General features: G+C 41.4%; 1 protein-coding gene across 3 annotated transcripts in view; it reads right to left on the bottom strand.

The window, feature by feature from the left end:
- Positions 1-26,194, bottom strand: part of rbms3 (RNA binding motif, single stranded interacting protein) — a 265,275-nt gene that overhangs the window by 202,542 nt on the left and 36,539 nt on the right. For 2 of the 3 annotated variants that reach the window (XM_070846037.1, XM_070846036.1), the window contains exon 3: positions 5,174-5,398. In XM_070846037.1, the coding sequence (XP_070702138.1) occupies positions 5,174-5,398 (225 nt within the window). Of the gene's footprint in view, positions 1-5,173; positions 5,399-26,194 lie in introns of those variants that run through there. The other variant, XM_070846041.1, reaches the window with a different exon arrangement.

Genomic DNA, 26,194 nt, shown 5'->3' on the forward strand with positions numbered 1-26,194 from the left:
GTCTCACTGCTTTGTGCAGTCACACAAAAGAGACAAAATGGTAAGTGGCTTGCAAAACAACATCTAAACTTTAGTTGAGGTAGGTAAAGAGTATTACCCCCTTGAAATTACCTCCACACAGACACTCTAGGATTCAGTACAGAATGCAAAGCGAGGGTCAGGTGTTCAGCAGGTAGATAGAAGGGAGGGGAAGCACACCTTTGCAACAAAAAAGTCAAACATTTATAATTTGTTACAAATACATTAACTTGCACAAAGGCATGTTAATCGCTGAAGCAGGGAAATCTGTCTAAAGAGGTGATTCAGTTTTATTCTTCACTGCAGAAATTCAAAAGCCTTTTCAAAAACAAGGCTATTTGGTAAAACGACAATCAATGAGTACATTAACTATTAGTGAAATTCTGAATATTTGTGTGATCTGCTGTATGCACTGCAAAGAATTGGCTCCTAAAAAATTTGCTTTTGGGAGAAAGAGAAAAATTCACAAAGCCAGAAGCTGCATATCAAATATCCCAAGAGCAACGCTCAGCAAGCAAAGTGGAAATTTAATTTACAGTGTCTACATTTTACCTGACATTTACCTGTATGTCCACCATTATTGCTCTTACCCATAAATGGGCACTGTCACACAAATTAGTGGAAAGTACCTACACAGAATGTTTCCTTTTCTTTGCCATTGTCTTATGATCAATTCTCCATAGACAAAAAAAATCTATAACGTGAGGGCTTAGGCTACAGAGTGCAATCATTAGCTTGTCAGGTTTTATTACACTAAAGTACCTGAAGACTGGTGCACTCGACATAGCTGTTATCTAACCTGTTTAGTTGTTTGGTTAATAGGGAGAAAAACCAGTTTGATGTGAGGTGAGACACTTGGCATCCTTCTGTCACCACAGTACGTATGTGTCTCCTTGTCTACATATTTCTCTTTCATGCTCTATCTTCCCCTTCTTTGTAGCTCTGTGATTCCTCTGTCATTCCTGTTTCTTGCTGTCTACATCTGTCTCAATCGTACATTATTTTTCTCTTTCAGTAAAAAAACAATGCTTAATTGGCATGAATGTCAAGATTACATTACTACTGAAGCCAAATTACAGATTTCTCCAATGAGCAAGAACATCCATCTATCCATCCATGTCTATACAGCTTATCCTTAAGGGCGGGGGGCTGGAGCCAATCCGAGCTATGAGCAAGAACACTTTTGTCAAAAAGTCATAAAAACAATCAGAAGAAAATAAATTCACTTATTGAGGCTGTGGTGCTCTGAGGTAAAAGCTAATATCAGCATCCTGCCATGTCTAATGTGGTTATATGTTTAATAGCTAATGTTTACCATGTACGCTATCTTCATTTAGTGTGTTAGCTTGATAGCATTTGCTGAGGTACAGGTGAGGATGATGGGGGTGTCATTAGTTTTGCAGGATTTTGGTTGCAGGCAAAGTTGAATTTTGATCTAGTGATCTTGCTAAAGGAAAAGTCAGGGGATCCCCAAAGTCATTGGGATATCTGTGACTCATTCCACGGATACTTATCCAACAGTCCTCATTAAAAGCCAAGAATATCAACCACAGAGACAGTAGAAGAAAAGTCAGAGCATCACCATAGCCAGCAGGTTTTACACTCTGGGGACCACAAAAGTTTGAGTAAAATTTAATGACAATCCTTCCATGAGTTGTTGAGGTATTTCAGCCTGGACCAAAGAAATGGAACAACCTGCCAGTATTGCCATTCCCAGTGTAAGTACCCTAATCAATTGTCAAAGTACTTTGCTTTGCATTATTATCCACCTCAACTGCTGAAAAAAAACAATGCGCGTGAACATAATCCAGGCAGCAATTATGTCTCCAAAAAGGTATTTGGCAAGGAAATTTGTAATAAATTAAGTATTTTTGCAGGAGTTAACTTTGCATATTCACAGGAAATAACACAATCTCTCTCCTTCACTCTCTTTTTTGTCGCATTTCCTGACTTCTACATGACTTTCTCCATTTTTTTTTTGTCATACCATCTCCCCCCCCTGAGGGATCTTCATCCCATCATATTAAGAGTGGAAATATATCCGCTTCCATTGTAATTACAAGCCCACTGGAGGCAAAGCTTCTTGATCTCTGCTGGATCCTCGCTTGCTTTTCTTTTTTTCCTTTATTTACTCACCTCTCTCAGCCGAGAGGACAGACACATGCTGAGCTATCAGTTCTGTTTTTCTTCCCTTTCTGTTGGGCATTCTTTGCATCTCCTATGCCTGAAATTACAATAGCATTTAGGGAGGCAATAAAAACAATGACATAGATGTGGAGGGTGTATGAGAGAAAGAGATTGTAAAAAAAAAAAAGGGGGGGGGGGGGGTTGCATTAGTTGTGATTTGTGGAGATTTCTGTTCCATATACAGTATGTTTCGAATATGAGAAGCTGTAAAAATGCATGAGGCAGACCCAAAGAATGGAACCATGCCTTTGTTTACTGTTAGTGTCTGGATTAGCCATCTCTAGGCACTGCGAATCCTCCTTGAGGCCAAAGTGTTGACTCGTAACAGCCCAGGACAAAGGCATGATGGTGGGAGAGAAATTGGTTTCTGCAGGGACGAAATGAAAACTGCTGAAAAGAAAACAACCGTCCCCGCTGTCCCATGAAAACAGGCCAGTTAAAGCCAGCAGAGTCTGCTATGGTTTGAGGGTATGGGTCAAGACGAGGGCAAGCATCTGATGACCCCCGTGGTGATCTGTAACCAAGACCGGTTAAGCGGGTACTGTGCAGAAAGTGTGGCCAACTAACATTCTGCAAAAGCAAAAACACACAGGACAACAAAGTGGAGATTAAAAGAGAAAAAAAACAACACAGGTTGTGTCTCTTGTGAACTTGCATATTGTTTCCAGAGTTTGTTGTCCGTTTCAAATCCTTTTTTTTTTTTACACTCAAATCTCTTGTCTGCTGGCTTTGTGATACACCCATTGTATACTTCCTGGAATGTCTCAGACTAGAAAGGGAATTATGATGCAATACAAAGACAGAGCAGCCCATTGCAAATCAATTTACACACTTTTTCCTTCAGACTACATAGTTAGATCACAAGCTACCTTGATGAGAAGTCATTACAATCAACTTCCAACACTGACAACTACAACCAAGCATACCGCCAAGTTCACAATTTTGAAACCACCACAATTAAAATGAAAATGTAGTATCATTTATCTTTACAATCATTTGGTTGGGTATCATTTGCATTTTTTCTACTGGGGTCCATATGATTCAGGAGTTTCAGTATCAATGCCAAAATGACACTTTTTCCAATAAAGGTTTCCCCTCATAAAATCCCTTTTCCATTTCAGTCAGCCAATTTATATGGACTCTATGATTGTAAAATACGCACAGCGTCTTTGGAGTCTAAGCTTGTCACTCTGTTCACCACAGCAGGAGGTAGGGAGTAATGATAATAACTCCCCCCCCCATGAGGAATGCAGACTTAGAGCCTACAGGTGGATGGAGGTGGAGGAACAGCAAGAGCAGAAGCGGCGGCAGCAAGTGATCCGATAGCTGTCAGGTGAGTATTGCTGCAGTAAACATAGCAGCCAAAGAGTTGGCATAAGTGCACTGCCATAATCATCATGGTGCATTAAATATACAATACATTGCCGTGAAAAGAGAGAGTATACCTTTTCAGCTGTTACAAAAAATATTGAGGTTCAATACTTAGGTCTATTTTACACATCTACTGTATGTCTGGTGAAAATACTTCTGAGTAAGCATAGATCAGAAAAACAATGACCATGCTTAGTCAGAGGAGGACAAAACTGGCTTGATGTTAGTTCACTATTTGGAAAGATTAGCGCAGTTAGGTCAACAGCATGAGATTTATTCTGTCACTTTTGGATCCCGTGTGTCGATGTTGAGGGGGATGACTGTGCTCCCCACGGGTTTGGCAGGTTAGAAAAGAAAGGACAATGATGTTCCCCAAAAACATGTGACAGAGCCCCACCACAAATAGAACCAGCACCACAGCATTTATGTCTGTCTTATGGAGTGTTCTCTCTTAAACACCCCTGCTCAGCTTTGCCTTACGTGGTGGTGGTAGAAGGGATGACAGTGATAATGGTGGTACTCGTTAGTGATGGTGACAACTGAGTAAACGAGTGGAAACAGTGATTATAACTGAAATGCTGTTATAAATTGATGCTCACACAACAGCATGAGCACTCAAAGATAATTTCCATCCTGCTTACTAAAAAGAGCCTGGGTCTGAATGAATGGGTACCTTGATATCACAGGAATAACATAAAAGGAATGCTGTGTGCAACCTGGAGCCGACCTACAGTGATGATTATCATATCTAAATCCAATCCAATTTCTTCACTCGATGCATGCAAGCGCTTCAGGGGAGTCTCAACATGTTGGCAAATAGGCAGCTGGGAATTTAAGTGGTGCGTATGTAAGATGAGAGAATATCAGAGTGTTGTAATGGAAAATGAGAGAGAAAGATTTGGTGTGAAGCCTTGTAAAAACATTTATTACAGGGAGAAATACAGAGAAATAAAAACCTGCAAAATCTTTGTTCCGGCTCTGTGACTGTGGCAGTGTCATGATGATAATAAAATTCCTACATTTGGCACATGCCTGAGTTCCAGTCACACCCCTGACGGTACACTTGAAAACCAGATCGCATCAATAAAGTCAAATCAAACAGATTGCAGAGCAGCAATTAATTCCATGGATAATGACAAGGGAAGCCGTCCAAAAGTGTCTCTACCTCAATTAGTCTCTCATTGCACTGTCGATGCAAAAGATGGATGAAAGAAAAACAAATTAAGTTACACAGAAGAGAGAGAGAAAGAGAGAGGGTGAAAGGAAGAGATAAAGCGGAGGAAGAAATAGTGAGGGGAAGCAATATATGCAATGAGGGCTTGAGAGGAAACAGTGTGGGAAAGAGGGAAAGATTAAAGGGATGAGAAAGGAGGGGTGGGAGGACAGGGAGATGGAGAAAGAGAATTTGCTGTGTGCAGAAGAGCTTCCCTGATAGTAACAGTCACTAATGGCCATCAGAGAGGGGGAGTGATTAGAAACGAAAAGCATGAAAGAAAGAGCGGACAAGTTTTTCTTTTAAGAAATGAAAGCAACAAACAAGCTCGAGGAGACAGAGAGATCGAGTGAAACGGAGACAGGAGAAATCTGCTGTACTCACAGCTGTATGGGCCTGGCAATAGGCGTAGCTCGTGTGCGTGGGATGGGGATGGTGATGCGGGTGTTGTTGGTGGTGGGATAGGTAATGCTGCAGACTTGAACGGGTGAAGGAGGGGCCACTCCTGGCCCCCTGTTCACCACTGCTACCAGAGGTCCAATGGGAGCCAAGGCTTGGACTCGTGGCTGCTGCCTTACTGCTGTGGTAGCCTCTCACTGCTGCACTGGGCTGGTGGGAAGTAAGGATAAGAACACAATGAATGGAAGGAGGAAACAGGAGGTCGGGGGGAAAAGGGTAAGGAGAAAGGTTAGTGTGGGTGAGAGACAGAGAAGAAGGGAGAAACTGTGAGGAATTGCAGTGACAAATGTTGCCGTCAAGAACATCAATAGCATAACTGCAAGCAGCCTCCACTCTGCAGCAGGCAAGTACTGACAACTGACTGCCCGCTCACTGACCTGTATCGAAAGCAAAAGCAGGACGTGATGTTGATCTAAAAATCTCCATAGCAGAGCAAGATCAAGATTGTTCTCACACTGTCTTTTCATTCTCAACTCATTTTCTTCCTCCCTTCCTCTCTCCGAGCACCAGATGTTGTGAAACCCTCTTCTGTCACGGTCGAGATGTGTTCTAGCTGGAAAAGTGCTGATTGGTTTGATAAGATGCTTGGATTACAGGCTGGCACTGGGCTTCCCAGTGTGGCATTATGTATTGGCTATCAACGGGGTCCAGGAAACACAAGGCTGAATCTGCTGACAGGCTGGCTTATGCCACTCTGAGATGTGTTACCTGGGCTGTCATGGCCACTGGAGCACAGAAAAAAAAAAATACAGGACACACAGGGCACACATGCCAATCTGTGGCTGTGGTTTTAACAAGACATAGGGCAAACACTACAGTATTTGCAAGGTCTGGCCAGCAATGCCATTTACCAGTTACTTACCAATGCCAGTTTGTTTTAAATGTATTAACTCTCCAAACAGCAGGTACTGCTCCATTAAGCAAACTCGGATAATGTTTGCCAGGTTGTTAATTACAGAGGAGTACACATACTCTTCAAAGAAAACCACGTCTCTCCAAATTTGTTGATTCTGAACATTTCAGAAAAAAAACTGCTGTGTGCAACGGCTTGATGAGAATATGATCAAGGATGTGGAATGCAGTATAAATACAGTCCACAAAACAATAATCCAATTTGCTTCACTAGTGAAGACTACATGTGCAGCCAGTGCCCTTGTACTGCATACAGTCGTGTAGTCACAAACTTTGAGTGGCACGTCAACCTTTTACGGACGTGAGCAGATTAAGCAAGTTAACTGGCCTTTAGCTCATGAAAAGATGATGTTTTAGATACATAGCACATGGCTTTTGAGACGGCAACATAATAAACCTTTAAAATAGTTATGTACTCACTATGGTAAAATGAGCCATACTTAATGAAACTCTAACCACATGTCTTTACAGATATAGTATTTGCTGAAATAATTAGTAATTATTAATAAGGATTACCAGAATTTTTGTCAGTATTCTAAGTTTCGTGCAAAACTGCCAAACATTTCCCATTTCCCAATATTATCACAGATTAAAATTGAATTTGAAATTAAATGCAATTAAATAATTACAAATTAGTCAGTAATTGAAAGCATCATTAGTCGGATTAGTCACAACTCTTGAAAGAAATATCAGAGACATAAAAATAATCATTCTTAACTAATGCATAGGTCTTTATTAGATTATTTGTGCTGCTCTAATCTTTCTCAGATTTCCCTCCCTCTGAGAAAACATATGAAACATGATGCAATCTAAAGACCATTTTGAAATGATTTAATTTGCTTTAGCGAATGATGTGAGGCGCACAGACGAACCACCTTGAATGAAGCACAGCTGTACATCACTAGTGAGCATTAACAGTCCCCTTTAGCCCCTGTTGGATTTTCACTGAGTTCAGAGGCCATCCCACACAGGGGATACTACGGTAGAGTGCTGGCAGCGATGCAGACACACAGCTGTGCTTAGAAAGCTTGCCAGTCTCATATTCTTCATCACGAAAGAACCGGAGGGGGAAACGTAAGTCAAAGTTCAACCTAATACACACAATATATAATGACAGGTTTAGGGTTCATGTTAATATAAAACAGGAGGAGGCAGTTTCCCCGAAAGCAGGATGAATGCATTTATACAGTATTGCGTAGAGTCCATGGAGGAAGATGAAAGAGGCCCACTGGGCCGTAGGTCTTGGAGGGGAAAAAATAGACAAATATGTGAAGCACTGATTTTGAATCACCAGGTTTTGAACAGTGTCAAAAGCAGAAACTTTAGTTGCAAGAACAAATTCAAGCAAGTTTGTGTATTTTTTTTCTGCTTTTGTCTAACATCACACACACAGTTATTTTCTCTCAGGCCTTATATGACAGATATAGTCATAGGGTTAAAATTTGAGAACTATGTGTGGGCAGGATATATTGTACTAACAACACATCAGCATTTAGAGCCATGCCTCACTGATGCAAGTTATTGAGCGCTATAGAGACATTCTAGCGCTATTATACAGAACAGCCATAGTAAAAGCCAGAAGGGAAGGAACAGCCCCAAGTATGGAACATTAAGCTGCAAGGCCACAGCCGCTGCTTTAACGCAGGCATTCACCAGTTCATAGAGTTTAAGTGCTGCCCCAAGCCACGCAACAAACTCCATTGGTCTTGAATGAAGATTATTAGGCTAAAGAGGAAGCATTTAGAACTAACACATCTATGTAGAGATGTGTTGTTAAAAACCCACTCTCAAGGGAGGGATGCTTTCTAAATATGTTATCTCATATGACTGATATGCATGAAACAGAGTCATTGATGAAAACGTTTTAAGGCTGGGTTGCTATGCTGCATGAGTGACAAGATATCCGCCCTTTCTATCACAGGGGCAGAGCTGTGTTTTAACATGAGGCTGAGATCTGAGGGTCTTAACATTCCTCAACTGGAATGCATGATTGGTCCCCAGACTCAGATTCGTGTCACAGACTTTCAGCGGCTCGTCAGGGAGCAACACTCTGCCCATATTTCTCCATTTTATATAAGGGCCAATCGGATCTGGTTACACAAGGCTTTCCCTCCTTAGAGGGGGAATGTTTTACATGCAGGCAAACAGATGTGTGTATGTGCTGGTTGGTGTCTATGTGTGGTTGTGAGTGAATGTGTATATGTATCAGTGCGTGCTGTGGTTGATTGGCTCAAAATTTACCAAGGGAGATGATAAGGAGGAAAAATGTTACTGTGTCTGTGTGTGTGTGTGTGTGTGTGTGTGTGTGTGTGTGTGTGTATGTATCTGTGTATCTGTGTGTGTGTGTGTGTGTGTGTCTACCTTTGTGAGGACCAAGAAGCGATCTTTGGAAAGTGGGGATATTTGGCTGTTTGAGGGCTGAAAGTCAAGACCTGGTTTAGGGCTTTATAAGGTTAGACTTCAGTGTAGGCTTACCTTAGGATAAAAGTTAGTGTGATCGTGAAGGTTAGGGGATAGGGCATTATAACAGTGAGGACTCTAAAATGTACAAACATACAAATGTACACCTTCATCTAAAAGCAGGGATGTTCAGTCTCTGACACTGTGGGCCTCTCCTCAGATAAAACTGAAACAATTGCTCTCCCCTTGCAATGAGACACACTTTTATTAACAATTATCATACTTTGAATTGGGTGATAATCATGCTCTAATTGTTGAAACAAGTTTTGAAACAGTTCTGACATGAGCTGGGTGTCACAGATATAGGCCATGCTTACAAGCGGACCCTAACTACAATAACCAACTTCACATTGTTTGTAGAACATCAGCATGCACCTGTCCCTTTCAATTGACACAGTACCTCAGTTTGAGCTGTAAAAAGATGGCATTGAATGTTAGCCCTGATTCATACAATTCTTATTCTGTGATCTGAGTTTCTGAGTCAGTTTCGCTAAAATCAGATTGAGCAGCTGTTTATGTTTGGACTACGATTAATGTATCACATATTTGGCTTCACATGTTTATAGTGCTTAAAAGGTATCACCAAAAACAAATCTTGGGTTCATATGGGTTCATGGGTTACAAAACTCTGGTATCATCAACTCTTATATGAAATAATCAAAAGATGAGGCTTAAGGAGCAGCCGGTCAGACTATATTAAAGGTAATCTGAAATCTTCCAAAAAGAGCAGCACTGCCTTGCTCCACAACCAGTTCACACATCAATATTTCTTCCAGCATGTTAGCCTTAGATCATAATACATGCCACAAATAGAGAGATCTTCATTATTTTCTTGATACAAGATATTTATTTGGCTTAAAGGAGAAGAAAAATGTAACTACTTCAGCAAGCCAAGACGTTATCAGCACCATTTATTACTAAACATGCAAGTCGAGGCGGGATAATGCTTCACCTTCAGCTATGAAAAAGTGAGTGGAGGTTGTGGCTCCATTAATACGCTGAGATGAACCAGAGCATAGCACCTCTCCTGAGTCCATTTTTCAGCAGTTAAGTGATTTCTTTCCCTCTCCTCTCTCTCCCTGGTGACACTGCGTGGTTACAGATGTCAGGGGATGGACCTTCATGAATAACAGGTCCTGCTCCTCCTATGAAAATGGTGTCTTTATATGATGTGCAGCAGTAGAAGGTATCAAACCATGGCCTGACCTCAATTCAATTCAGTAAGCTAAAGGATCATTTTCGTGCTCATAGATGGATTTTTAAATTCAGAAAACTACTGCATATTTCTCATTAAATAAAATGAATAACTTGCCAGCTGAACTACAAATGTATTGCTCTACAGTAAATTAAATCCATTCAGATTGTGGTTATAATGGCAGTGTCAAGTCCTTGGAGATTATAGTAAACAAATTTAAACTGGCCTATTTTATGATTCTTGAACTGCAAAAAAGAAAGACACTGCTCCCTCATTCACACAAGTCATTTCTCTGTGAACACTGTGTGACCCCATAACTATAATGAAACCTCCCCATGAGGTTCCCTCTAAGGCATAATATGGCCATACTGAACAATTCCTTTCTTTCCAGGAAATATCTCCACCATGAAATCTACAACACAATAGAACAAAAACATACCCTGGTAAGGTGTTGAGGAAGCAAACTGTAGCCTATTGCCGAGACATCAGATTGTTTTTGTATTACAGAAAGTTTACGTGTTTATGGCTTTCTGTGAAATTCTTCAGTTTTATGGTTTCAGCTCGGTGTATTGACTTTCTTGCAGGATGAGTCGAACACCCTAAGGCAACAGATTGTCTTTTGTTATTCATTTGTTATTTTTTCCTGACAAGTTATCTAATTTTATCTTAAGGTGTAACCTTTATCTTGGGGTGTAATACTAAACACTATGACAAATAGTCTTGTGCATGTATTTTTTTCCTTTCTCTATGCATTTAATAACACTGAGTATCTGATTATCCTGAAGGCAGTGTGGCCCACAGCTGTTGGATACATGGGTCCTGCAAGGGAGAAATGGTGATTTCCCACAACAGAGATCCAAATCAAAATGTCCTGGTTTCCTGTTGGCCTAACCATCTTATCTTGGCTCAGCCCTTTTTTTTTTCAAGAGAGACTGGAGTGCTGCCAAAGAGGCCCCTTTCCCTCTCTGTGTCATCTCCATATTTCCATTTCATGCACAGCACATGAAGAACAACAGACAACCGCCAGTGCACTGGCTCACAACTCGAAGAATCTTATTCAAAAATCTGGGTCCCTAAAACATGACAACAAATGAGTAAAAAACCGAATGCCAAAGCATTTTTGAAATGAAGGTTGAAATAAATGGCTTAGGGGTGAGAGGCTTCAACACAAGGACCAGGAAAGTCATCCCAGATGGCATTAGTTAGGGGATATTGTCTTCTAGAGGGCCCTCCACGCCTGGTTGCTCCGTTTGGCTGGCTATGAAAGAGATGCAGCTTTCCTTTGGCATCTCTGATGACCGACTTCCTGGAAGCTGTGTTGCGTGAAATGGCCTCCTCTGTACCAGTTGCTCTCCTTTGCCAATCCTCATCCCCTCACACAAGTCAACTTCCCGCTGCCAAACACGCAGGCTTTCATTGTCACTCCTGGCAAAATGCAGCAGATGGAGGTAAGGCGGGCTCCGCATGTCGCCAACAGTTCCACCTACAATCCCAAACAGCACCTCTGTCCACCCGCCCTCATCCTTTCTCCAATACTCGAAGACCAAGTTCAAGCGTAACCAAGGCAACGCAATGACAGGGCATGTGTGGATTTTGGCGTGTGGGAAGTCTGACAGGTTTCGGCTGCTCTCAGTTGAATAAGGGAAGGAATGTGCGAGTTACCCCCGGTGCCTCCACGCTCACTAAGACCGGGGCAGAGGGGTCTGGCAAGGCCAACACCAAACACTCTGTATCTGCTTCACTCTCTTTCTCCCTATTTTGCTCTTAGCTTCTAATAACGTTCTCAGAAAACACTTCTGTGATCTAACATGAGAGTCTGGAGGGACACAGAGTAGGTGGTAACCAAGGCAACTGGGTCAGAGGGTGACATTATTTGCAGGATGGCTGACAGCCACTCATACAAGCAGTGCAGTACTGTACTTAGGGGCAGCTGTGCTAAGTTTAGAGTGTGGTGTATACTGTTAAGACTTCACTCACCGACTTCAGACTGCGCTGACCTCAGTGTGACTGAAATCTCTATTGACTGGAGTCCCCATACAAACTGTTCTGACCCTACCTGTTCAGAGCCTCTAGTCTCAAGAGATTAACAGGATACATAATGTACCCAACCTCAAGTCACTCACAGATATCAAGGTATCAGGTGGTATAATACACTGTTTATGTATTACAGCTCAGAGAGCCAATGTTTACTCCGAAACCTGTTTTCATACCAAATAATGCGAGTTTCTTGAGGTGTGGAATGAAGGGAATGGGATGTAAAGTGCAGCAGAGGCACAAATAGAGAGACAAAAAAAGAGGAGTGTGGAAAGAAATATTTTTTTTGATTGAGTCTTTGACCCCTGAGAATCTCTAACTAACAATAATATGACCCTTCCACACTTGGAGTTCGAAGTAAACTTCACAATTTTCTGTGTCTGTTATCCCTCTCACCAAATATTTTCCTTGGCCTGACACATGTTTATGCTCTGATGAACCGTGAGCCTGGGGGCTGCTGCTGTGAAGCGGATGTAGAGCCTCAAATTTGCATCTTGACGTCCTATGGGAAGCAAATGGAAAGACATGGGGGGTGATATGACTAACAGACAAAGTCACTTTATTGAAGTGCCCTGATTTCGATAACACCCACTCCAGGAAAACAGACACTCAAAGTGCTTCTGCTCCCTTTCCCACTACCTTTCCTTGATCTCCCTCTATGCTTGGACCAACACAAAGCAGCAGCATCCACCCCCTCAGTGGAAAGGGCATAAGCATTTACATGGGGGGCTTTAGGGGAGATGAAGGTCTAATACTGCAAAGCAGTGGCGAGTGAAAAGGGAGATCAACCTTGCGATCAAATATCAATTAATCAGTACATTGACAGTAAATGATTTAGATTATCAATTTATTGCTGAAGTCATTTGCCAAGTAAAAAATCTTCAGTTGCTGGTTCATGCTTACCAAATGGGAGAATGTGCTGAGATTCTTTGCTTTAATCCATTAATCCTGTGTGCTGCATTCATTAACACGGTATTTCACAACCATTGCAAAAGATTTTTTTTTGTTTTTGAGGGAGGAGGAAAAGAACTGTGCTGTGCAGGGAAAATGACATATTTTGCTACTGTTTTTGCCTGCCGATGCTCGGCACTAGTTTCACGCCAAGCTGCTGCCAGTGTATTTGCTTTCTTTATATTTGGGTCTGTTAGATTTGGTGTTGTTGTCCTTGAGTCTATTTTGGATCATATTTAACTATTCTTGGGAACCTCTTAGTTTGGAAAAATAGATGTGCACAGGTCACACTCAGTAAGCAGGCAGATTTTGTCTGTTTTTCCATCAGGTCCAAAACCTTGGACTTGTGAGGCTCTAATTTCAACATGTCTCCTTGGGTTTAGGAAAATACAAATTTTTGATACAACTTAATACAAAAAGTTACATTTTACAGCTTTAAATTAGACAATCTAAAAGTAAGATGGAAAACAGAGAAATGAAAATGTCATTTTCATTGCAATTTACTAGAACACTTATGTTTCAGTCATTCATTACTGTGTGCTGACTCTGAACACTAAGAACACAAAATATGCATTATGTTTTGAATTACAGGAATTGAAGATGTGATGCACTGTACCTCAGCCTGTTAATAGTATAGAGACAGGCTGTTAACGTCTGCTGCTGAACTATGATTACAGCTGTTTACCCACTGGGGCAGTCGAACTGTGCCTAAGTGGATCACACCTCCAGATAAATGCTTTCACACTGACATTTTAGTGCTCTTCTTATGTATGCTTTTTATACACCCACATCTCTGGCTCTGTCACTTTGTCTGTTTGCCTTGATCTATCACTGTCTCCCTTTGTCTCTTTTTGTCTCTGTGTGTCTTTCTACAACTCTGTCTATCCAACTCTTTCTCTCCTTCCATCACTCCATGAATTATGGGGATGATGGATGCCTCTGATTGCCTGAGGCCTCTGAGTTGGGCGCATTAAATCCTGAATGTCGTTTGGAGCTCTACAAACTACTCTGGTACCTCATCTTGTTTAAAGGCTCCATTGTAAGTGGTGTAAGGTAGTTACGACGGACTCCACTGCGTGCACACACACACAACCATTAGGTGTATATATAGTTTACCAACAATGTGTTGAGTTTTTGACTCAAATGAGTCAATTAGGCTATTGTCAAGTAATCAATCAATTATAGCTGGAATGTTAACATAGGGATGGACTATGATTTTCAAATATTTTAATAGTCAGATAAAGAAAAATTGTGTAATTTATACAACTATCGTCTTGTTCTGTGCCTTTGTTTTTACCAGTTACTACCCTTGGTAGTACACCCGTTGTCAGTCTGTGACAATTTCATCCAGTCGATGTTCCAGCGACTGGACATTAGCTAGAAGCAGCCTAAGGTACAAGTTGAGTTAGCTTAGTTCTTATCCCAGCTCTTGGCTCCTCCTGGGATGATTGCGCCTCCTGCTGTGGCGCTTGGTCCTGGTGGACATAGGATGTCAGCCATTGCTGGCCAAACTGCTGCATTACTGCTTAGGAGGAGGATTGTCTGTGGGCTGGTGACTGTTCATTAAAAAGCCAAAAGAATCTAATTTAGGGAACTAATCCTTCTGTTCTTTTCTCTCTGTTCTTTGCTTACTGCTGCTTTTATGTTTGAAGGCATGACTGCTCACTCAGCTTGAAGATGCTCAGTATTGTTTCATCACATAATCAAATAGAAACTTGACACTGGACAACAACATAAATATTGCCCAGAAAAATACCAAAGAACTTGAAATTATTTGATTAATAGTTTGTTTGTTTTTTATAGTTAGTGTAAAATAAGCATTTTGTTATAGGTTGCTACCATTTTAACAAAAAATGGGGGGGCGCCCCAATGGCTCACCAGTGCATACCATTAAAGCACATGGTATAATATTATTATTAATATTACAAACTCAAGTGCTGCCATAAAACTACACTGTGTACATATCTGTGGTTTCTATGGTATATACTAATTGTATTATGATTTTTAATATTATTATTATTAGCATTTAAGTTCGGCTAGGTTTCTGTCATGGATGCATCAGTAAGAAGACGGGAAGAAGAGAGGAAGTGTAAGATGAGAAGAGATGAGTATGGCTTTGAGGTGACGTAGAGTCTTCCATGGCAAGTTCTTGTCTGTCAGAGGTTGTTTAAATCCCTCTGTGTGTATCTGACTGCTGAAGATGCACGAGAATAGCCTTTGCTTTTCCAAATGTCCAATGACAAGGCCAGTGAAGAGGACCTTGCATTTATCTTCTCTCTCCTCCCCTCTTCTTCTGCAGTGTCCTTGGCTTTCTGTTCCCTCCAGACGGGCCCTGGTTGCTGCAGCACCTCTCAGGATGACGTGGACCCCAGCTGCCTACCCTTGCTGTTGCTATTTTGAGGCCTGTACCCCCTTTTCCACCTCAAAGAAACCTGATAGCACCTTCAAACATGCACATCTGTCAGGCATCACAGAACGTGCTGTGCATCAGTAGTGCAGGTACAGAGAAAAATGTTGTTGACTTATATGGAAGATAAAAAGCAGAGGGGGAAAACAGCTCTTAAGCCTAACAATTTTTGCATGTATAATGTGCTGGGCATCGGTCATACTTTTTACCAGATGATGAGCTGCTGAGCACAAAGCACACTCACAAGAAACTACACACACAAACGGAAAAAACAAAGTCATGCGGACACACATACACATTACTCATTTGAATGACATCCGCAAAGGGTAAAGGTCAAAAGATGGACAGAAAACGCCTTTCTACTCTATACAGTGACTCTTTTCTCCTTTCAGGCTAGAAATCTCTTTTTTTTATTATTTTGTTGCCTCCATCATATCCCTGGAGAGGTTGGAAATGAAGAATTAAGACAAGAGCATGAGAAAACAAACCAAGTTGGTGAACACCGCAGTCCTCCAATAACAACACTTCTTGATAAAAGTCTATTTTCTCTGCACACTGTCTCCACATGATGTTATCATTTTTCTTTAAATTCAATAAAGTCTCCTCTCTCCGCTCAGATGAAGACCGTATAGTTTTGAGATGAGCACACAGTTTTGTGCAAGTTTCCCATATGAGGCCGCCTTCTGCAATATGACTTGCTGAAATGCTGAGGATATACTGCTGTGAGAAGCCGTTATGAACACACATCATTATTAAACCTTGGGCTTTGTTTTGATTTCCACTAAAGAAGAACAGACAATTATCTGCTGAGTAAAAGGGACAGAATTTTTCCTATGGTTAAGAGGTGGATCAAGCATTTCATTTTCTCCTTAATTGTGTGGGAAGAGGGTGGGTTTGTCCTCCTAATCACAAAGTAAAAAAAAAAAAAAAACTAGAGGACGCCTTTTTTCCTATGTTTGCAGCCTTGGGTGAGAACTGGGTAAGTGACCGTGAGGCCCAAGCAGAGAAAACACTCAAGACACTTTGCCCTCCAATGTTTGGGAAGGACATGAAAAGACCACGGTTTTACTTTTGAATACAATGTTTTGCAGTCTTTTTACAAAATGCAGCCACTTTCATTAACTGTTTCTTTAGTGGACTTCCTTGTTAAATAAAAAGTGTGCACATTGGGCCTCTCTATATATCATGGCAATGAACACTTGGAGTGAAGAATAACTCAACAATAACTCCATACCACATGCTTTATCTCCTCCTCCACTATCTCTCCATCTCACTCTTTTAACGTATGAAAGACAGGGTGTAAGGCAGTGCAGTGAAAAAAAACAGAGTGATCGCACCACTCTGCACCCCAGTGAAGCATAACAGGGTACGCATGTAGAGTCATGAACACATTCCAGCTCCCCTCTAGACCGCTGACACAGGGACATGTCAGAACAGTGGCTCTTGGCCCCCTGAGAAAGCTAGACAGCTATACTGTCAAGGTTTCAAAATGACTGTACTGTGATACCAATGCACCATCACCTGTCAGATAATGTGGGGTTTCCTTTTTTTTTTTTTTTTTGAATGCTCAATTTGTCTACAAGGGGAGAACTCGGTTTCTCTCCTGTCAGCCTCTACGGTGAAAAACAAGATCAGCCATTTAGAAGTGTTGGTAGAGATTTGATCATTTGCTTCAGCATGAAAACAACGGCTTGTGGAGAGCTGAAACTGATCTTCTGGTTAAAACAGTCTTTTAAACCTCCAGGGTCCCTAGTCCCTTTTTCACACCTTTAGCTTTACGGGCACTTTCCAACTAAACAGTTACGGAAGATGCAGTTAAAAGGCCTCAAAGCATTAATGTTAGGAAGTAGCTGTGGTACTTGAACTCGTGTGCATTAAGTAATTAATTAAGTTAATGAAGTGCAGGCACTCATGTGCCTGCCCTGTGGTGATTGAGTGCAAAGTGAGTATTTGCTACTCTTGTTGTTTGTGATGTCCCCTTTACCAAAAGCACAGCTTCCTGCCACACTCATACGATTCTCCATGCTCCTCTTGGACAGCAAATGACAGGATGCTGACAGTCAAAAAACAGAAAAAACACAGGACAACACAGGATAAATGGGAGGCAAAATGCCAACACACATTACAACAGCCATAGATAATGTATAGACTGCAGTTTATACACTTGTTGCTTATTGCCACTCATCACTGCACAAACACTAATTGGTTGTGCATATTTTAGACATAACAGTTTAGACTCATTTCTGTTAAGTACATGGTGCTCTACAGTATAAAACAGTTAGCAGATCATGAAAATCATGTCATTCACAGTGTGGAAAAGAAGGATGTGTGAACATCACTTTCTACTCCTGCCATCATTTCTCAGAGGCCCAATGAATTGATGCACACTGAGTGTTCACCAAAATTCAGCAAATGGCCAAACTAACAATAAATCAGAAAACAGCAGGGAGGGTATACCCAGGAACACTGACTCAGCTCAAGAAACTTCATGATTTATGCTCTTCTGAGCCATCAATCACTGTAATTCCTTCAGAAAAACAGTAATAGCTTCCGAATCCACACCACAAGTCTTCCTTAAGTCCATGGTCTAATGAAACTATCATTTGAGGTTTTGGTTTATGTTTGGTGGTCAGAGTTTGCAGTGGCAAGATGCATTTCACTGCACTGCACACAACACACTCCTCCTACTGCAGCATGTGTCCTCTGGGGCTGAGAGAGGCCGTGCAGTCAACTGCAGATGGAGAATCACAGTTTCCACATGTTCCACACCCTGTTTTATATAGCCTCTCAAGCCGAGAGAGAGCATAGCCAGCTGCCAGACTGAATTTAATTACTCACAGCACACATACGTAGCAAGGATAAAGTGATAACGTCTATATGTGAGTGTGTGCACGAGTGTAGACCCCCATGGTCAGCACGCAACAATGAATACTGCAATAAGGCTTTTCTAAACCCTTCTGAGTTTCCTTCTTTCTCCATGTTGCCTTAGCATCCAAATCAGACCACAGTGTACACTCAGACCCCTTTTTACATGTCCTATCTCTCGGGCACATAATTGAGTGTGATTTATTTCGACAGCTCGAGTATGGAAATGGAGGCACAGGCTTAGAGTAGTGACATGATATAGACAACAAAGTCAAGCGAAGAGTCGGGGTAAAACAAGGAGCCCCTAAAGTGAGATCCAAAAACAGGACTCTTGTTGTCTATGTCTTAATCTGTCAAAAGAAACTGATGTGATGCAAAGAGGCATCAAAAAAACACCCACAGATAAAGACATGTCACATGGATACACAGAACATTTGGACTTACACGCCGAAAATAGGACCACAAAAAAACCCCACTATGGTTGTATTACAGGGCCATCACACAGTTTGGTATTTTGCTTCGCTTCCACAGTGGTAGTACGGGTGAACAGACTAAACACTGTTTTTGGGAATGACTGCTTGACAGGTCAGCAGCACTATTTGACAAGGGAGTTCAGACACACGTCAGAGACCGCATCCAAGAAACGCAGTGTGTGCTTTCTGCTCTGGAATTTGACCTTATGTCGCCAAATCACCTATACAAAGCGGCAGAGGCCAACAGCATTAACTCGAAGCACTATTATGGTTTTTACCAAATATGTCCACTAAAAGGCTATTTGTCAGAAGCACAGAACCTTGCAAGTTGGCAACATGAGCTGGCCCTCACAGTATGGAGCTCCCCCTGAAGGGCAAAGGTCTGAGAGACCAGGCCAAGCTACGACTGTGTCAGAAACTCGGGTAAAAGCTAGGGTCATAACATGAGGAAACCCAAGACATCCATCTAATCTTCCCTGCATAAATGTAGGAATCCATGACCTCTACCACACCACACCACACCGCACCAGAAAGCACTTGAGAAACGAAGAGAGCAGCATAAACATCATGAATCATTTAAGACAATAATACTGATGGTGCTGGGTCAGAGCAGAGGACAGAGAAAAGGTCAGCAGTTTATTTTTATCACAGAAATTGAAGAGGAGTCAATATAGAGCAAATTCAAATAACACAGATAATGAGGGATGATCATCTCCAGGATCCTCTGTATTTCACAAGGTTTCCTAACCAGAACATAGTAGGGACTTCCACAGCAGCTAAGGCACTTTATGCTACAGAACCAGGAAAAGCAGAGCTGAGAAGTAGGACAGATGCACTGGATACTGCTGTGAACATTAGCCTCCCATACAGCTATGAAACCTCCTACTGGTTGAGTGGGATGACTAAGGATGACAGGGATACCTAATGTGACTTTCATTAATGATACGCTACAGGCCGGAGGCTGAGGCAGGCCAAGCCCAAATTGAAAAGTGCTGAAGCATAACTGTGTCGGATGCCCAGTTTCCTAGCCCCATAGTCCGACTGATTGAATTCCTGCCTTGCCCAGTGAAAGAATTCTTAAGCTCTACTTATTCCTGCATCAAGAGGGTGGGCTTGGCTGGTTGACTTTCAAACTAACCTGCCACATGTAAGAAATAAACGTAAATCCTACAGTCAATGGCGATTGTTAAACCTGAATGACTTCCTGTAACAGCACCTTAATGATACTTTTAATGATATTGATTATCATTGTAAACAATCTTGGGTTATACGTTCATTCATTATCCATGCCAACTGTCCGTGACGCATGTTGAGTTGATTGCGTAGCACAGCATTTCATTTTTTTGTGAGGGAGTGAGTCCAAATATAGGCCTTTTTATTCATCTTAGACAATCGATATCCATGACACCTAAATAAATATATGAAACCACAAACCATTTTACTCAGGATTATAATCTGGGATCTCTGCTGTGGAAAACCAACAGTATGCTTTAGGAATTAATAAAACTTGAAGTTAAATATGCAGAGTAGCCCTATACAGTGAATGTTTCTATTGATAAACTGGAATTACATTGTGATATAATCATAGTATATCAATGTTCAGTGTCCAAATGAATAAACAACAAAATAACGGACATCAAAAATATTTGTTAAAGTTTGAAGTATAATGTTAACCAACAGTGAAACATTGAATTATATTGCATTAAACAGTAACTGATTTTTGTGTTAAGCTTATATATTTTTTTTAATGTTGTAGCATCTCTCCTTTAGATCACCTAGCTCATGCATAACATGAATATTCATTCTGAATTATCACTACCGCACCTTCATTTTACTTACTGGTCAGTCTACCTGCTGTGTTGTGTAGCTGTTCGCACATCAGCTTTTTAAGGGAGTAAAAGGTCAGGAAGCTGGGATATGAAGATGCCATATGATGCACACTGTAAGGGATGATTTGAGGTGTCGCGCTGTAGGGGAAAGACTGTAGTTGCTAATTCTAATACTAAAGACTCTTCTCCAGCATGGAGGGCCTTGTTAGCTGACAGGCGAACCTGAGTGCTCTGGCTGAGGGGTTGGCGGGTTGCTGCAGAGCTGTCTTCCTTCACTGACATCGATAGGGGCTCCACAGGAGGGTGAGGAAACAATGGTGTTGACAAGCAGTATCAGGCCTAGCAGCATGAAGGCAGGGCCAAACGATTCCATTTCCCAGCCAATTCCATTATCAGGACACACAGACTTTACTAATGCCTGAAAACAAACAATACACAAGCATCCTTCTAATTAAGCCCTTGAGTCGCGCTGCTTAGTGCACCGGCATATCTGTGTTGGATGCCTGCGAACAGGCTGATTGGATTCATCAGCACTTTTAATGTGCTCCTGTTCCCTCCCATAGGCCCCTAGAAGACTCCTGGCTGAATTCAATGGCCCATCCAATACATGCATGTTTAAAACCCTGAGAGGCAGATTGGAGTATTGAGGCTGTCAGTTATTACTTCAGGAATACACAATCTGACAACAGCCCATGTTGATAACAACGCAGAACAAGTATTATCTCTATGTATTGTAATACTACACATTGTGATTTTTTTTTTCCAAATTCATTTTACTGTTTGAGTAAACACATACACATATAGAAATACACGACAATGTGCCTGACCTCAACATATATTTGTGAAGTTAGATCTCATATGAGACTGTACAGTATTTTCCTAACCTTGAGCCACAGTCTGCATGTCTCTTTGCTGTTTTTGTAACCAGCACATGACACAAAAGTAAGAGCACAGGCTGTATCCAGATTACTTTCCTACAGTATGACGCAGCACAAGACGCAATGGTGTTTTGGTGAAAAGTGGCTCCTTGATTTTGCACCGAGAATTGACATTCAAGGACCAGGTCTGTTTTGAGTAACATTTCTCATGATGCACAGATAATGTACAATAAATACTTGCTAGACATGCAAACCAGCTACAGAATAACCTCAATATACACATTTAGATTGAGGGTGATATCTCACTTGCAGTTGGGTTCACTTGGTCCAGATCAAGTAAAAAATCAAATAAACCAAGGGGAGTAAACATAAAGTGCATCATATGGACTGACAGGTAAGTCATCGATTGGACAGTTCACTGGTGACTGTCATCCTGTATTATCAAAGCTACGTGGCAGGGTAAATCAAATTGTTATGACTGACAGCAAGTCATGTAGCACTTCACTGATGCTGCAACTCGACCTCATTTGATGAATAATGACACCAGGTAGAACAGGGGGTAGTTACTGTGAGGTGGCTATGTTTCACTTACATTTTAATGAAGAACTGCCAAATACATGACAACATGCACGGCACAAGATCTTGCTTAAGGCAAACTCCTTTTCAGACCGTCCCATTCTTTAATCCACACCACAGTTTGATTGGCAGCTTTTGCAACAGCCTAAACTAACCAAGCTGAATGGAAAAACACACCAGAATTCATTTGAATGGAATCAAAAAGGTTACATGTGAATGCACCCTAATACAATTTTATTGTGACTAAAGCCTGAATGTCAGTAAGGTAGTCTGTCCTTAGCTTGTTGTCAGTATCTGTGATACTGCAAGAGCACCTTAAATCAGCTGCCTTAAAATGTACAATGCACAAATTATTAGAAAAATAAACTCCACAACTCTCCCTGTACAGTAATGTAAACAGGATTCTTACAATAACTTGATCAGTTCATCGGATGAACTAATAAAGTAGTAACTTGAGACAAGCAGACTAGTAAGGAATATCATTTCAAAGTCAGAGGTCCCATCTGAATCATAACAGCGATGTGGATCTAGTCCCACTTTTATTGAATTCTCAAGAGGTTGAGCGCAACAAGTTATCATTCTTGAGAGGCTCTCTGTGTTTTCACAGAGATTAAGATGCTAATGACCACAGACAGAGAGAGGGGTAGGAAAGAGAGATAAACAAAGTGAGCGAAATAGCCAAAAAATGGTCATTTAGCAAAACTCTTGAAAGGGAAGTGGACTCACAATACCCTGAGGCGATCAAAATTAATTAAATGCTATACATATACATATCGTTTTATATTGTAATACTACTCTTTTTCAAATAAAGCACATTTTCTTGCTTTTATTTTGAAGACGACTGTTCTTTCATGCTTCATTTGATTAGACAGAGAGCAACACACAGCAGTGAGCATTCATATCTAGCCTACATGTCTTTTTCAGTTAATGAATTGTGAATCTCCATGGCTTTAGTCTGCATGGATGCTTGAACTGACAAAAGGAGGTTTTGCTCTTTAAGGTGTTTGGGCAATAGGTATGTGTGTAGGGATAAATGTTGACAATTCACAAACAAATCTTTAAGAAAAGTGATCTAATGCAACCAATAAAGTAGGGTTTCTCGTCTTAACATCTCACTATGATACGGAAGTGTTGGTGGACTACACAGCCAAGACAGCCAGTACTAAACACAGTACGGTTTCATTTATGATAACATTTAGTAATCTGGTAATGCAGTATTGGTAAAAAATTTTAGGGAATTAAATGTGACGTCTACTTTAAATGCAGAGGCAATTCTGAGGCACTGAAGATGTCAAGCATCTTGAGAATGGACTTAATATGGAAAGACCTTCATCATCCAGTTAAAGCCATGTTACTGGAAGTGCCATTGATCCCTGACCAGTAGAGCAACCTCTGTAATTTTTCTGAAGTACAATGAAGCAGATTCCACTTTCACACATGTATTTTCTCAAGGTTTGCCCTCAAGTTCAACAACCTCTCCAATACATCTTTGAAAATGGGGCTGAGCAGAAGAGTCTGAGTCATTTACAGTGTAGCTATTGTTCAGAGGAATTACTTACCACTAACTACTAACTAACAAAACGCACCCAGAAATCTGCCTGCCTAGTGCTGTTTTACCAAAACTGTGAATAATTGCCCACAACATTCGCTTGTGGAACAACAAAGGTTTAGAATGAACTGATCAACTCACAAATGTACTAAAATACTTAACTGGATGAACAAGGCCCCATGAAATAATGCAGGGCAATCAAAGGGAAATACCATATGTGTGGGATACACCAGCATATTTTCAATCTGTGAAAGCCTCTCCTCTAGATCCTTTGGTCTCTCAGCCATTCTGTCTCAGTCTAGTGCTATACCATACCATTGTGCCATAAAATGATGGCAACCTAAACTGTGCTTAGAGGGTCAAGGTGTGAGTTGTATGCAAGTATGTCAGTAATGAGAAAATTGCGCTGGATCTCTCTCCTCCTTTTCCCACCACACACACAGAGAATAAAGGCCTTTCACCTAGGAATGTGGAGTTCAGGCCAGAGCCTGTCTCATCAAGGCTTGTCGTGACATTAGAATTCAGTGTTTTGAAGGGCATCTGAACTGGTCCCACTGCAAACGCTGGAATGGGCTGAGAGAATGCTGCCAATTCCGTCTCTCAAGAAAATGCATGAGGAACAGCAACCTTTTCGGTAATGGAGTTGCCTGCTGCACACTGAATGAAATGCGGAGTTGGATTTAAGTTCTACGTAGGTGACCCCAACTTCACTGAATCTCAAGTGTAACATACATATTCAGTCCACCTGCACTAATAAGTTTTATTACATTTATTGACTCTGCCAAGGTGCCTGTGGACTCCAGGCAGAGAAGGATATGGGTACGCTTGGGCTGTGTCGGATACTGTGTAGGTTGGAGTGATTACGTTAAAGGTCAGGGTCTTTTTGCACTTTGGTGAAGGAGGAATGTGATAACAATACTAATCCCATACAAGTTCACACTGGCCATATGAATGCTGTGTATTTCTCCAACAAAGAATGGAAAAAAAAGAGCAGAAAGCAGAGAAAGTGAGGAGGAAGAACACAGATTCTGTTCTGTATTCTGATAAAGTATGCACAGCTGAGTAAGTTGCAGGAAAGAACAGATCAGATCGATTAGATCTCTTTTCTCAAGGTATGCAATCTTATAATGACAGCAGAATATGCTGTGTGCTGTCAGTTGGTGTCAAAGGTTTCCTCCTCCACATAAACACCACACACTTCATGTGTACATCTCTTTGTCTGAGTACAGCTAGAAGGGATCAGGTTGGTCCTCCCTCTCTCCCTCCTCTTCCATACTTCACTAGAGGAGAGATAGTGTAGATAAAAGAGGGCGTTTAAGCTCTGCCACTTGTGGAGAGGTCTCATCTCCAGCCTCAGGTGGTGTTCCAGCGCGCAGCTAAGATTGAAGGCGCATCACAGACACTGCTCAAGGCCAAGCTGCTTTCTACAGCAGTACTAGTGTTACACACTTCTATGCACGCATGCACACAGGGAGAGGGAGAGAGAAAGGAGAGACAGAGAGGGAGGACAGTTAACAGAAAGAAGAAGAGGAGCTGGAGTTTAAGGAGGAGGAGGGAGGAGAGGACAATATCTTTATCCATCATAACAAAGACAAAAATGCAGAGGCTTCATGGGATGCCTTCTAAGAGGGCGAGATGTGACACACCGCCTGCAAGCAGCGGAGAGCAGAGCGTCAAAAAGAAACAAGGCTGAAACAAAACACTCAGGCAAAAGGCTAACTCCCTTACATTCATCAAGGGGTTCAGATTTGATTTCAAGCCAAACACAAGTCTCTATTCCTTCCTTCCTCGCTCGCTTCCTTCCAGACAGACAGACGCACAGACAGATACAGTCTATCTCTTCACAACTCACATCCTGCTGGCTCTACAAATCTCCAACGAAAAAAAAAAAAAAAGGTGCCAGCAGTAATTCCTTTGCTCATTATTCTTCATTACAGAAGAGAAAAGCACCCAGGGCTAGATCATATTTGCTGTTAACTAAAGTTTCGGAGACAATTAGCTCAGGTTGTTAAAATTAATCATTGTTACAGCCATAATCTCTGAGGCCAGCAGAAGCCCCGGCATTTATGGTTTGTTTATTTGAGCGCCTCCCATGGATATCGACCCGGCCCTGTTGTAAACAGTAGGATAAGGCCTTCTACGATCGTTGGGTGGATTTACTCTCTGCACGGGGATGAGCTATCCAATTGTGACCTAGATTAGACTCCCAGAGAGTGAAAACACAGGCTCTCTCCATTTAATGATTACAGTAGGTTTACCTGAACAAACTTCTTATTATTTCTGTATTGAATCAGATGACTATTTCATCATGTTTCCTCTGCACCATGAGGATAAAGACTGTGGCTGATATCGAATTCTCCCATCTACATAAGGGGATATGATTTGGAATCTCAGTGATTTCCTTGTCTTGGAAACACAGCATTCCTGTGTCTTAGCTGCTTGTTTTCATCCCACTGATGATTGACTGTAAACATCAGAGGCTGTCATCTGATGGGAAGCTCCATAATGTTAGTCTCCCTTTCACACCCTTGCTGAGACAAGCTAGATAAAACATGCTTCAAATCTCCCCAAAATATAAACAATCCTGCAATGCATTTTTTCTGCAGTGCTTTGTGTGCACCTAGAATTTATATCCGGCTTAAATTAATTGGCCAACTTCCTTTTTAATAGGTGCTTGTGGTCTGGCTCTTAGCAGCAGCCAGAAACTAATAGCCCCGGTCACGCAGCGTGAAAACCATATAAACATGCCCAGCCCATACCGCAGAAATAATACACTTTCAGTCCATCACTTTGTTTTTTTTTCCCCTCGACTTTCTC

The sequence above is a fragment of the Pempheris klunzingeri genome, chromosome 16 (genome assembly GCF_042242105.1).
Source record: "Pempheris klunzingeri isolate RE-2024b chromosome 16, fPemKlu1.hap1, whole genome shotgun sequence".
NCBI lineage: Eukaryota > Metazoa > Chordata > Actinopteri > Acropomatiformes > Pempheridae > Pempheris > Pempheris klunzingeri.